At 45.7% G+C, this 14023-nt stretch overlaps 4 protein-coding genes across 4 annotated transcripts; 2 read left to right on the top strand and 2 right to left on the bottom strand.

Moving 5' to 3' along the window:
* Positions 1-802: 802 nt before the first annotated feature.
* On the bottom strand, positions 803-2643 carry N7533_002107 (Ytp1 family protein; the record flags this gene model as incomplete). Its single annotated transcript, XM_057098757.1, has 3 exons — positions 803-970; positions 1021-2318; positions 2376-2643. 3 exons carry the CDS (start codon positions 2641-2643, stop codon positions 803-805), a joined length of 1734 nt encoding a protein of 577 aa, XP_056963893.1.
* Positions 2644-4496: 1853 nt separating this feature from the next.
* Positions 4497-5333, top strand: N7533_002106 (uncharacterized protein; the record flags this gene model as incomplete). The annotated part of the gene is made up of 1 exon (XM_057098756.1): positions 4497-5333. One exon carries the CDS (start codon positions 4497-4499, stop codon positions 5331-5333), a length of 837 nt encoding a protein of 278 aa, XP_056963892.1.
* Positions 5334-5977: 644 nt separating this feature from the next.
* On the top strand, positions 5978-9724 carry N7533_002105 (NACHT domain protein; the record flags this gene model as incomplete). The annotated part of the gene is made up of 7 exons (XM_057098755.1): positions 5978-5994; positions 6065-6353; positions 6406-6658; positions 6708-7061; positions 7112-7321; positions 7379-9071; positions 9124-9724. 7 exons carry the CDS (start codon positions 5978-5980, stop codon positions 9722-9724), a joined length of 3417 nt encoding a protein of 1138 aa, XP_056963891.1.
* A 1708-nt stretch (positions 9725-11432) lies between these two features.
* On the bottom strand, positions 11433-12152 carry N7533_002104 (ThiJ/PfpI family protein; the record flags this gene model as incomplete). Its single annotated transcript, XM_057098754.1, has 1 exon — positions 11433-12152. One exon carries the CDS (start codon positions 12150-12152, stop codon positions 11433-11435), a length of 720 nt encoding a protein of 239 aa, XP_056963890.1.
* Positions 12153-14023: the final 1871 nt, after the last annotated feature.

The raw sequence follows: 14023 nt of genomic DNA, 5'->3' as shown, positions 1-14023 counted from the left end.
GATCGCTGGATAACCAGTAACTCCGTGTCATTTGCCGCCCCATCCGAACCCATATCAACTACTTTCTTCTAATTCATTATCTTGCTGCCTATTTAGTCGCCAAATCAATCTTCATATCACCATATCGATAGGATACTTTACATTTCATTGAGAGACTCGGGTTCCCACTGCGGAGAACACACACAGTCGTAGTGTGCAACGGCGACTTGGTTTAGGAATTCCGTCTTCACCATGCATAATGGCATGTTTATCGCTCTGATAGTCGTGATAACGATATTATTCTCGTTGTATCTTCTGAACGAACATCTCAAAGATCTTAAGGAGCTATATCACGCACGCACATACGAACAAGGCTGGCTGCGACTTGGTGTTTTTCAAGGTGATCAAGACGGCCTTTACCACCAAACATAAACAGCCCTAGAGCCTTAGGTGTTTTGAACAGGAAATTTGCCTAGTACCTAGGTAGGATTCTATTCTTCAACTGATTACAGAGAATTTTGCACTGATATAAATGGCCCTGCAACAGACCCATGGGCTTTCATCCACACAGTATGTTGAGATAGCTCCGTTATCGGGCGAGCTCCATGCATGTGATCGCCTAGACAACTTCTTACAATCATTGAGCTTTGCTAGATCATCGTAAAAAAAGCATTTTGTTTTGTGTCTAAATCAAGTTGGGCCATTGGTTTTTCTGCTTCCTGTCTGTATCTCATTTTTACATACAACCCAGTCTCATATTTTATATCCCAATGACCCCAATATGTCTTTCAAAAATCCCGTAAAGTTTGTATTGCTAGTGTTTCTAGGACAGCCGCTGGTTTTCTGAACATTCACGCTTCAAGGCCCATGTCTTTATTGCAATGTTGAGAACCACCAGCGACATAATGAAGGCTGTGAAGCCCATCCCCACGGTGAAGGTAAACATTGCGTCCAGCTCATAAAACTCCATGGCTTCAATAACTTGGCGAGTCTTTTCAACGTTAGTGAGGCTGAACTCATGGATTTTGAATAATTACTTACACTAAGCATGAATATGAGTCCTCCGGATATGAGGCAAAATGCCGCCACGATCTCAGTTGGGGGGCGAGTCGGTAGGTACGAATTCGGCGGGCGCATGAATAACAGGACATACGTTATGCCGCGAGCAATTGCAAATCCCACTAGCATATTACCCCACTGCTTATGTACCATAGTTGAAGTCATGCTGTCCTGGTGGTGGGATCCCATCATAATACCAAGTAGCATAATGATAAGGGCTGGCATTGGGTTAAGGGAAACAACCTGTGATTTAGGAGGCTGCCAAAACTCATCATCAGATTCGGAAGAAAGGGATCGTGATCGTAAACGTAGCAGGGTGCTGTTTAACGTGTCCCGAATACGCTGGGATTCAAAAAGCATGCCGACAAGACCACCACCGAAAAACATAATAGAAATTGAGACGTGCTGCATATCAGACGCAGTCCACGCTTTCCCCCAGCCTGCCAGGTGCTCCAAGAAGACGTTGCTCACACCATACAGCCATATAACAAATGATTCCACGAACTCGCCTGATGGGACTTTGGCTTTCCAGCCGACGACATTTGCTGGGGGTTTCCTATTCCAAGCCCACCCTAGATCCGCCCAAGCACCGATGAAGCGTCCCAGAGTAAGAACACCGTACCAGAAAAATATGCCGCCTTTTATAAAGTGCGCTAGACCGTTGAATATCTCATCGCCTTTGAATATGCCTCCGTAAGTAACAGCCCCAGTGACAATAGCAATAAAACCGAAAGGCAGGATGATCCTATCGATTAGGTCGTATAGGTCGTTGAAAAAGTGCAAAAGGCGCCTTGAGCCTGTGCCAGGCATGCGCTTTAGGAGGTTAACCAGATTGACAGTAGAAATGTAGATCCAGCCACGTAGTGAGTGAAGATCTTTAGGCATTTTGAACCCGTCATACTCGACTTGTGATTCGTAGTCTGGCAATGAAGGGCCGCTAATCGATGAACTCGACTCAAATCCCTGGTCATTTTCACCGGATGTGTGGTATTCTTGCTCATCTGTAGCGACAGGGAGAAATGCAGCACGATCAAACGATCTCAATTGCGACTGCTTGGAATCGCCACGACCATCATACACAAATATCAACGCTAGGACAATCTGCGCAGTCATGACACATGACACAATCCAGCCGATTTTGTGGTGGGCGTTATTGGCGTACAGATCGGGGGTCTGGCTATTATAGATTATTCCGAAAAATAGACCGAGGGCATTAAAGACCAGGAACAAGAAGTGCAATGGCAGGGCAAGGCGCGAACGACCAGTACTTAAAATCACAGCTGCAGTGAGATTAGTCGCGATTTTAAAAAGTTTAACACAAATAGAAAGTAGCTTACCAACAGGAAGAATGAAACACCACCCTAGTGTCATGAGTGCAATATGCGCCAGGATGGTGGTCGAATGTTCACCATGGGAAAAGTAGCTGGCTGGTTCTTCGTCTTGCCTGCTTAGTGACACGGAAGCTGTTGGAGCTGCGATACTGAACGTAGAGTGCATATCTCTGCTCATTGTCGTCGTCATATCCATTGATCTATCATTATCGTGCGCTATCGCAAAAGAAGCGAAGAGGAGCGTTTCGTATGCAACTTGAGTTAATAGCTTCATTGTATGGGCGTTTGTCTACTTAAGAGAGCCCGAGTTGGCTCTGTGGGCAGCCCGGAAAAATCCAAGAAATTGAAAAACCAAGTGAAAAGTGCCGGATTTCAAGTACTTCACCATCTAATATACGAACAAGAAAGAAAAGAAAACTGATTTAACACAAAAGTCTCATCGGCGCTGATTTGCAGTGATCCGGAGGCCGGTGATCAGGCGAAACGCGGCGCTTTCCTTGAGCTCCACCCACACGAAAGTCCATCATTCTATAGGCAACAGTCTTTCTTTTGTCGCGCAATTTCTAAGCAGTACCCAGCGAAAACCTGCAATGTTTCAACAGCTATCGACAACCAGATTTTACAAGATGACCCTTGGCAACAGATATACTGGCACTGGCCAAGACAAGACTGGGGGGCCTGATTCGATTAGCGAATCAAAAGTGTCAGCGATATCACGCTACATCCGGCGATTTTCGCCGGATAAGATGCTTACCCGGTTCCCAACCACGTCATCTCGAGGGAAAGGCAGGCATCAATATTGTTGTCAATGTTTCAATGAACATCCACTCGCTGAATGATGGACTGCTGGATCTTTCTTTAGTGGATGAGCAACGAGTTGATTTCGGACATTGATTTTTCGTTTATCTGAATGGAGACTCTTCAATCCACGTCGGCTCGGTCGCATGGAAATTCGATCTCTCGAATCAAGCCGCGCCGGGCTGGCGTGCCTTGTGTGCGATGTCGCCAGATGAAGGTAAAAACCAGAAAGATCTATGGGCTTTGGTATTGAATTTATGGCCGGCGCGGTGAAAGTTAACCCTGTCTCTAGGTAAAATGTAATGCCAGTCAAAGATTCCCTGCATCTTGCTCGGCTTGCTCCAAAGCAGATGAGCGGTGTTCTATTGACCCTACATTCAAAAGGACCCACAAGAGAAGGTAAACATCGTCCAGTGTCTTTTTTACTTTCTGTTCCGAATATTAACCCCAATTGAACATAGTATAAGATCCCGCCATGCAAATGCGGGGAGTCAACTTGCATACGGGACACCGCAATCCTTGGGATCAGGTACTAGGACAACTGATCTCTCCCCGAGACCGGAGGCACCTTTATCTGGCTTGAATGCCTCTATTGTCAGTATTACCGCCGAATTACGAGTCGGCAAGAAGAGATCTGCTCGGTTTAGTCATGAAGCTACCGGCGTTCACCTCACATCCAGTGTTGTGGCAGAACTGTTAGAGGAGTACGGCTGATCATTGCGGTTGTTTCTCCACGCGCTCACAGATTATTAGGTACTATTCCCACCTACATCCAAGATTCCCGCTATTGTTCGACACTACCGCTATACTTGATAGCTACGAGAAAGCACCGTTGTTGTTCTGGGTCGTCTTAGCCATTTCAAGCAAGGATTCCGAGAAGTATGCATCTGATTACACTCGGTTGCAGATTCTTTCGAGGCAATTGGTAGCAGATATCATTCTCATTGGTACCAAGTCCATCTACCTTGTTCAAGCTTTACTTCTCCTTTGTGCTTGGACCTTTCCCCATGAAGACATGAACAAGGAGCCATTTTCAATGTACTCTGCAGTTGCGATTTCCATGGCACGATCTCTTGGTTTGCATCGTCCGGAATATCCTTACCTTTTATTTGCTGCGAAAGCATCAGAGATCGGAACCCTAGAAACTAGGAGAATAACCTGGTTATCCTGCTTTCTGGTAGATCAATGGTAAAACTGCCACTCGATTTTTCTTGCGCCCGCTAATTAATCTATAGGCATACCGCAAGATTCGGAGTTCCGGGCTCCATCAGGATCAACCACCCAATTCTTCATGCCGTGAATCTCCCTATGCCTGGGATACCGGCGACTATGAGGATTCACCTACACATTGCTATTGTCGCCACCAAAATTTCAGCAGCCCTGGGTGAATGTGAGACTTCGACCACCGGACTCACAGCAGACCCGCTTCCGTTCGTGCGGATGTTTGAATCCGAGCTTTCCATGATACAAGAAAAATATGCGTCAGAATGGACTCCTGCTGATGAAGTGGCGTTTCTCGATGCGCGGCTTAGCCTATATTCTTACGTTCTCGACCAAAAAAAGGCCGAACCCTTGAAAAACATCCACCCAGAGAATGAAATTATCACACAGAGCTGCATCACGGCGAAGCAGCTTCTAACAGTGCTGACAACGTTCCCCGACACACTGAGAAAGGGGACATTCCATGTATTTCGCGCTGCAAGCTACGCAGTCTTCTTACTCTTACGCATCATTGGAACAGCACCCATTCAGATAATTGATGAAACGGCTATCAGAAACACCATAAGGCAGGCCTTCACCCTCATGAGGGATATCTCTCAAACAGCTAATGACCGCCGAAATCAATGCATGCGAGTCTGCAGAATCATCGAGAACATGGTTGACTACGAAGACTGGGACAAGGACACGCCGTTCTTGGGCAAAGCATGCTCCTTTATGGCAAATAACTTTATCGCAGATGTTGCGGCTAGGGGCATGATTAAGGCAAATCTACGACATGCGGCTGCACAAGCCGAAGGCGAAGTCGCGACGACAATTGTCGCGCCGGAGGTGGAGCCACATTTTGATCTCGACTTCTCGATATGGGACTCGATGCAATTGAATGTGAATTGGCAGGATAGTGATGACCTAGTTTTTCTCAGCGAAAACCTGGGTGGATCCTCATGATGAAACATCTCGTGCTGTCGATTCAGGCAGATGGGATGTTCTAGATACCAGTGTACAAAGGAATTATTTTCAAAGAGACTTCGTGTAATTCTTTTAAATGTTGAATGTGGATATGATTCTAACATGAAAGTCTATTAGATTATTTTCTCATAGTATGGGAAATGCCTACCAGTAGGCATGCAGTGTACAAAGTCTCATAAAACAGAGATTACAGGCAAGGCCCTTGCGTTGGGTGGCAATCGAGGCTGTGAGCCCGATCTCCTTGGGTGCCCCCCAAGGGTGGCTGTGTAGTAGGCGATTCATGGCCCCGCGAAATCGTGGCTCAGCCTACTGAAGCCATGTAAGCCACCAAGTAGCGGGGATTATCATAGGTCCGCTCCCTGTCACACAACCTGGCGAAATGCACCCGTGTTTACCGCCGGTGTTGTCATTGATTAGTTGGGTGCCGATGGTGACCTGTCCCTTATTGTATTGAAGCGCCGGGCTTTCGCTTTCTTTCTTCTCCCCTATCCATATTTATTGATTTCATCAGCTATTCAACTCCAGAAAAGTTTTGTTTTATTATCGCTTTTTCTTTCCTTTGAATACACGTCCATTAGGTTTGTTATTGAAGGCCCTTCTCTCGCTGAGATGCGATCGGAAATATGTCATTAGCGACCTCGTATGTTCCATACTCTCACTGTCGCCGGGCGGTAGCGTCCCGAGATCCCTATTAATCTATATCCGAGTAGGGCCGAATTGTCGCGCGTATTCAGTGATGCCGCGGAGAGCTTCCAGAGATCGCTCAGCCCGAAAGAGCAGTCCATATTCAAGAAGTTTTCAACCTCAAGTGAAATGCTCAAGAACCTTTATGATAACTGCAAGGATGTGCAAAACAAGTCAAAGATTTCTAGGCTATGCCGAAAGATAGAGAAATTCGCTACAGCATGGGAGCCTTTTTTCGAAATAACATCCATCTTCGTGTCATCCCATCCTGAATTCGCCGGTATCATTTGGGGGGCTATTCGTCTTGTCTTTTTGGTATGATAATAAGTTGAATCCTCGAACAACACTAACAATGTTCTGTGCCTAGCTCGGGACGAACTACACTATGCATCTTGAGAAGATAGTAACTATGCTTCAACAAATTGGAGATGTGTTACCCGCGTATGAGGAGTTCTTTGACTTGTTTGTCAAGCGCCGATCATCCCTGGAGAAGGAGACTGGAATCGCCCCTTCTCTGGAGCTTCGTCACCACCGATTGTACAAAGCTCTGTCATTTGTCTATGTTGATTTGATTCAATTCTGCCAGGAGGCTTGTAGAATATTTGGGAGCAAACGAGGAGGTACGCAATCTTATTTAATGGTTTGACCTGGTTTATTGACCATCTACAGGTTCAAGATATACCCCTTCAATAATAGCAGATGTATTCTGGAAACCATTTGATTTGAGATTTTCTGCGCTGCTATCTCGCCTGCAATCCCACCGGGAGGTCTTCCAGAATGAGGTGCAGTTGGAGGAGTCAAAATGGACGGAACTCCAACATGACAAGAGGGCGAAACAGTCCGATCTTAATGGCCTGGCTTTAGAACAAATCAAGATGCAACTGGAGGAGTTGCAAAAAACTAATACTGATATGGACTCGATGCTCTCGAACCGACTGGAGACAATTGAGCGCGTATTCCATGACATGAGTTCGAATGCTCGACAGAACAAAATGGACGAACTGCAGGAAAGGCGGACCTTGGGTACATATATGCTTCATGTTGCTGCCAAGCTATAGCTGAACATCATCAAGAGACCAGAGTCGCCGGGATAAAGCGATGGATCAACGCTCCAGAGTACATGCGGGAATATGAAAAGGCTCGCCGAATCCGACTTCCTGACACGGGTGATTATCTTTTGGAAAGTTCTCTCTATCGAAAATTGAAAGGAAGCAATGTTGAGACCGCTGATTTGGATTCACCGATGGGCCTGCCTGCTTTGCCTCAAATGCTAGTTATCAAAGGTTAACATCCTACAGAGAGAGCTCTAACTATTTCAAAGATACTAATTGAGAGGTTAGGCAAGCCCGGATTTGGGAAAACTGTTGTTTCGTCCTTGATTATCGAGGATCTTCAGTCCTCACTTCGCCCTGTCTTATTCTATCACTTTTCTTCTGAGAAAAGAAATTCAGTTAGTCCATATGCTGCCATGCGAGCCATACTTGTGCAGCTCATTCACTCTTTTGGATCGAATAAGAAGGTTGTTGACCAGATTGCGGTATTGACGAGCAATGAGAGCTGTGGACAGATAACATCGTCGGATGAGGAGGTCTTAGCAGCCGTGGAACTCCTTCTAGAGACAGCACCGCAAGTCTCCATGGTTTTTGATGGAGTTGATGAATGCGAAAATGCAAGACATTTTCTCGAGATTCTGTGCTCCATTAGCAGCTCGACGCGTCTGAAAACAGTTCTTCTATGCAGGCCGAGTGTTGAACTACCAACCCGATTCCCTCATTTCCCCCTACATCTCGATAAGAGATGGAATCTCGCAGATATCAAAACTTTCGTTCGCCCTCATCTCGAATCTCTTTCTGATCGGCGTTTACTTTCCCTCGATCTTGATTTGAATCAGCTGGTCAATATAATCAGCGAGCGCGCCGAGGGGATGTTTCTTTGGGCGTGGCTCATGACGCAATACCTCAATTGCCGTGCTCTATCCCCGAAAGAACGATCAGATGCTATCTTCACTCCTAGCCTTGTTGAAGGACTGGATGATGTCTATGAAAAAATTCTTCGCGTTCTTTCACGTGGTTATGATAGAGAGAAAGATCAGGTTCACAAGATTTTCGAGATACTCTCAGTCTCCATCCGACCTATCCATATATCAGAGCTGGAGTTTTCTGTGGCTGTCACACCAGGGAAAATCACAGAAGCATCGAATCTAATTGTCGAATTTGAAGAGTCTCTTCCAATCCTTTGTTCAAGTTTAGTTGAAGTGCAGAGGGATAGGACTGTGCAATTTGTACACTCCTCCTTTCGCGACTTCCTCACTCACCAAAACGCACGGGGTAAAACAATCTTCGCGGTCAATGAGCGACGGGCCAACATCACTTGCGCAACTATCTGCCTCTCCTACATTATGTATGATCTTCCCTCAAGCTCTGTATCCCCTTTTGTATCTTCTATACCAGGGCAGATCGGGACCCTATTTTCTTCTCATTTCCCCCTTCTCGGTTATTCAATTCACTGGCCAGTTCATGCCTCGAAGGGGCTTGGCAATTCAGATCTGAGACCTCGCAAGGACGCAGAGACTGATGTGCAGAGCATACTTTACGATATGCTGATGAGGTTCCTGAGCAAACCACTTTCAGTGACTGTCTGGATCGAAAGCTCATGGTTACTTCTAATCAAACCTTGTCTCACTGACCTGGTCAATATTTGTACGAGCGGGGACACTATACATGATTCATGGATTCATACTGGAAACATTACCGTTACTATGCTTCACGAATTCGCTGTTCAACTCGAGAAGCTCAATATGGATTGGTCTCATCTTTTAGCGATCGATCCGAAGGCTATTTGGGGATCTAGTATCACTGCATTCTCAAAATCCTCCTTTTGGTATCAGACCAAGGACACCACCGTTTCATCTATGTTACCTTCGGAAGCAGCAGGCACATACAGGAGTGGGGATTTCAACCGACCAATTCTGCTCAAATCCCAACTATCCTCAACAGGCGAGACAATTGGAGTAGCCATGATAGTGCCTTCAAGGTAAACTTGACGTATTTCTTCCGTCGTTGTTTAATGCTGATGAATATCACAGGAGTTATCTCATTGCGCTTGACGCATTATCAGCTCTTGGAAATCAAACCCGCCAGTCGGATCACGGGCTGGTTCCTCTATCAGAAAGGGAAAAAATTACTAGGCTCTGCAGTTCAGGATGGAGAGCTCGATTACAGATAAGAAACGCCAACGATGAAAGTCTTTTAATGGACTACGATGAGGAAATTCCGGAACAGCAAATCGCTCATATGCTATGTCAATGCCTGGCTAGCGGTACACCTCACAGACTCTCGATATCCGTATTCTTTAGTGATGATCTACGCCATGTCGTCATCCTGCAGTCCATCCTGGCGATCCGAAAGGTTCCATCGGTCCAATCCGGCGTTCCAAACATGCAGTGTAGGCTTCAAAGTCTGAACCACGGGGATTCAGGTAGTATCTTCAACGAAGGGAAAGAGCAAGACAGCTTCAATTGCACCTTCGCCCCTACTGGTTCGGCTTTTGCACTGAGTTTTGAAAAATCTCGGTCAAATACTATGCCCTCGCAAATGGTCAAAGTATGGAGCAATGTTGCTGCAATTGAGGACTGGCCAAAGTTTGTATACAAGGGGCAAATTCGGACTAGTGGACTTTCGTCTTAGCAGATCAGGTCAAAGCCTCTCTTTGCCTTTCACCCGGCACTTCCTTTGATGGTGTACTCTGAATGGCGATCAATTGCAGTGTGGCGATTCAATGAAGGTCAGCTACTATCTCTTTCTCGCTCTGCAGAAAATGAATATCCACTTACTGACCGCGACTCAGGACGGCCGACACGGCTTCGTATGCTCCCAAATGCTGTCGCCGAATTGCATTTCGAGAATAATGGTGCCTATATTTATCACGCCTCTTTATCTGGACAAAGAATTCCAAGTGCTGCGGCACCTGGGACGTTTTCTGATCTGCCCAAGGGTGATAGAGAAATAGCACCTGCCAGTGTCCACCTACGGAAACAGAACAAGGTCTTCTTGACCGGAGATACTACAGCGTTAGATCTGTACATGCCCGGGGAGCTCGCTCCATCTTTCAGCTCCAACAGATCAATGCACGCCAGGACAGAAATAGATGTCACAAGAAATGGAGCTCTGGTCGCTGGTTCAATGCTAGTTGGTCACATTCCTCGCTTGAGCCAGGGAGATCAGACAAATATCTCCTTCCTTCCACCTATCGACGATGATGGATCTTCTGAGTGGGTACGTATGGTCTGGAACAAAGACTCTCAAGAGTCTTATAGTGTCTTTGACTATCAGTCCCAGCATCTACCGTCAATTATATACAGGCAAAAAAGAACAATAGGGGACTTGGAAGAACATCCAGAAGAAAGAAAGAAACGACATTTGGAGATGTCTCGTCCAGTCACCCGGTCTCCCGGCCTACCCATTGATCCACCTGATTATCACGATCCGAATTGATGTTGTCTTCCAGTATTCAATTTTAGGTTTCTATACCGCCTTTTCATGATCTTATGGTTTTCAGTCATTCATTGTCTTTCGCCTGGTACTACCGAAAATAGTACTAGAATTAGCCAAGTCACAAACTTGCGAAAGTGGTAAAAGTAGCGTTTGATGTTAAGGACGTGGAAAGTATACACACTAGCGATGTGAATTAGAAGAGGCCTAGTCAGATTAGTGAAGCCCAAGTTGCAAGGTTTTCGGCTTCTAACCCATGTGACCTTTCCATTTCCATTTCCATAATGAGACCAGGATCGGGAGAAAAGCGGAGGTAATTAAGAGTAATCTTTTTGAGTAAATAGAGACCCTGGAAACATCGCAGTCTGGAAAGCTGCACGTATAGTGAGCATTATTTTCGATTGGAGTCTTGACCTCGTCGAGCCGTGTCGTTCTTTAGGTCTCAAATCGCGGCAGAGAGGGTCGAGCCTTGCACTTTGTGATCGGTGAGACAAAAGGCGAGGCAGATCGGGATTTGCGTTCTCCTAGAATATAAAACAGTGGAGGTTGTATCCGATATTGTCATATTGAGGAATTGAGGTACTGGTTAGTACTAAACATTTCCAATAGAGCTCAATGATCGAATGAGCGATCAAAGGCTTTTATATAATTGAACGATCGCATGTTATGACACCATACTTCCAGTCCCACACAAATAATTACTAGAGGCAATTGGGTGAACGATAAATAATCCAATCCGAAAGGGTCCTAGTGAAAACTATTTAACCACTAAGTTCGTCATTAGTCTTCCTGGACAGAGTATATATAATTCAGGCCCACCGCCAAGCGTACTCCATAATCCTGGCTCCCAACTGCGCCTGCTCAATCCCCAACTTCACACATTGACCATTCGTCTCCCACTTCTCTAATTCACTAATGAGAAACAATGACGCATCAATCCCACAACTAATCCCCCCCCCGAACTAATCACTCTAACGCCAGATTTATTGCATCCCGCGTCAACCCAGCGTTTATTCTGTTTCTGCGCAGCCTTATACCCATCCCATGCCGACTGCTCGATATCCGACACCTTCTTGTTAACAGAGCACCCCTGATTATCCGACTTCTGCCTGATATCAGGCACGACTGTTGTGCCCTCTCCTCTCAATTCGCAATAACGGATTAGTTTATCCAGCCCCTCATAATGCGTTGTAACAGTGAGATGACTAAATGCGCCCGAGAATCCTATAATCAACGCCCCGGTACAAATCGACATCAGGAAACGATTGCAACCCCGCGGCGACGGAGTCTTCAACTCGGAAAAACACTTCAACAACTCAAGGTGCGGGCCATTCGTCCGCAAGTCCCCCAAATACTTCTCGATATCTTGGATCCCACCCCCGGGCTGAATGACAATCTCGTATTCGTGGATTTTTTTCAGAGCATCGCTAATGGTTTGAGTTGAGTAGACGGGGACTTTCTCCGCTGATAGCGTGCAGTGTTCGATTGCAGCTATCTCAAAGGTGATATCAAGGCCGCCCGTTGCGGCTCCTTTGCCGAGGACTTCGATAGGGGCGTAGAGGTCTAGTGTGTCGAAGGAAGGGAAGGGAAGGAGCAGGACTTTGAGGGAGTTCGACTTAGTCATTGTGGGCAGATTTCGAAGATAATTTCTTCTTCGCTGAGTTTAATGGTAATATGTGAGTGTATTGTTAAGAGTTATCTACCTAGGAGGGGCAGAGGGAAGTGTTGATTGAGGGGTTTTATACCCAATATTCTTTCTATGTATCTATCTTTGCGCATTGTAGAGGGATAATTTGTGACATAACTGGAATCTGACAGCCTCGCATGTGCTGTAACACAACATATATATTGCTTTTATAAGAAATTAATGCTATAAATGATTGGATAATATTTCATATAGGCTAAGAAAAAGGCTGGAGCAACGTTGTAGCAATGTAGAAGCTATGCAAATATCTACTAGCTAGCTGCAATGACCTGTATGGGGATGTTAGAATATTTACATTACACCAATGATGATCTTCCTTGCCCAGGACTAAGGTATTGCCTCTGGTTGCCTAGTAGGTACGATGGCCAGGAAACCTTTCCGACTAGTGGAGCTAGTAGGTTGAGGAAACGACTGTTTTCAAATTTGAACCTACCCATATTAGCTTGGTGCATGAAAGTCAACACATATTAGCAATAATAAAGCAAATAATGGTTTAGAATTCAGCCGCATAACAGCAAATATAACATTCCACGTCACTCCCTCCAGCTAGCCAAATGCCTGAGATCCACTGCGGTAGCTCTTGTTTGATTTGTTGGCATTTCTAAGGAGAGTTTTCGGGGAGCGCTGAATAAGCCTATGTTGTAACTAGCTAACCACCCCCAATCACAGATAGGTCTGATCTAAAAAGCATTCTATATTGGCTACCCTTCTATAAGGGTATATGGTCAGGCCGCTTGTAGCCGTAGCTTTTTTTGTCGGTGAAGGGCTGAGCTCGCAAGGGTACGGCTCTCCATATCGATAAAGACAAAGACTTGCACTCTCTCTTTTTCATGGCTAGACGCGGGTGTTTCTGCGGGAAACTAAATGTGAACCTGTACTCTGAGTTTAACAAACGACGAAAATCAAAGGCCGATTTTTGCTCCATCCTCACAAAAGAGGGGTTCGACGCTTTGCGGCCTGAGCCCGTTCCCCATATATACATCCAATATCGACAAGGCAAATGAGTGGCAGACGGCAGGCCAATGAGTAATTTCAAAGAGTGCATAGGCAAAGTATGCAAGCAATGACTGCCAGGGTATAACAAATAAGCAGCAAGTATGAAGCACAGACACTAGGGATAGGCAATGAGCTGTTAGGGTTATAGAAGATAGAGCCATTAAATGAAGATCAAAGCCGCCAACGCTAATCCAGCGTGGAATAAGAAAACATTAGAAAGGAGCGAATCAGAGGTGACTAGCGGATCAGACTAGCGATTTAGAAGCTATAATCTGCCTGGCACCAAGCATAAAATTAAGTTTTTGACTACAAGGGTCTTCCCTGCGCGCAGTAGTAAACCTCTCACTTCGTCCGTTTCAGGGCACACGCGCTGGGGCACGCTGTCAGCCCTGAAATGACGTAGCATTAGTGGAATTTTGTCTATAGAGGGTGGCAATACAAATATGAGGTATTATCTCGTCTATGGTAATTTTTTCACCCAGATAGTAAGTCGAGTCTAAAAGCCCAAGTGCGGTAGTTGTTGTAGATAACATAGCATCAATCACCTTGTCCAATGCATCTGTCGCAGCTGGCGAAATGCTTGCCATTTTGCGCAGGGTGTTGACCGATGTCTTGGGCACCATCTTACGATCGTGAGATGAGTTGGCCGACAGCATCTTGCGGCGAAGTAGAAAAGAAACTTCGATGCCTATTTTTAACTAATTGCGAAAAGTTTGAAGCAAGTAAAGGAAATCGGTGAGTTTGGCTATCGTGGAAGCTCTCGAAGAAAAGAACGCGCATGGTCGTCAGTACCA

Source organism: Penicillium manginii (genome assembly GCF_028828005.1).
Source record: "Penicillium manginii strain IBT 31320 chromosome Unknown utg000002l:1.0-5564898.0:1.0-5567710.0, whole genome shotgun sequence".
Classification (NCBI taxonomy): Eukaryota; Fungi; Ascomycota; class Eurotiomycetes; order Eurotiales; family Aspergillaceae; genus Penicillium; species Penicillium manginii.
Note: the sequence above shows the minus strand (reverse complement) of the source record. Positions and strands in the feature narration are given on the sequence as shown.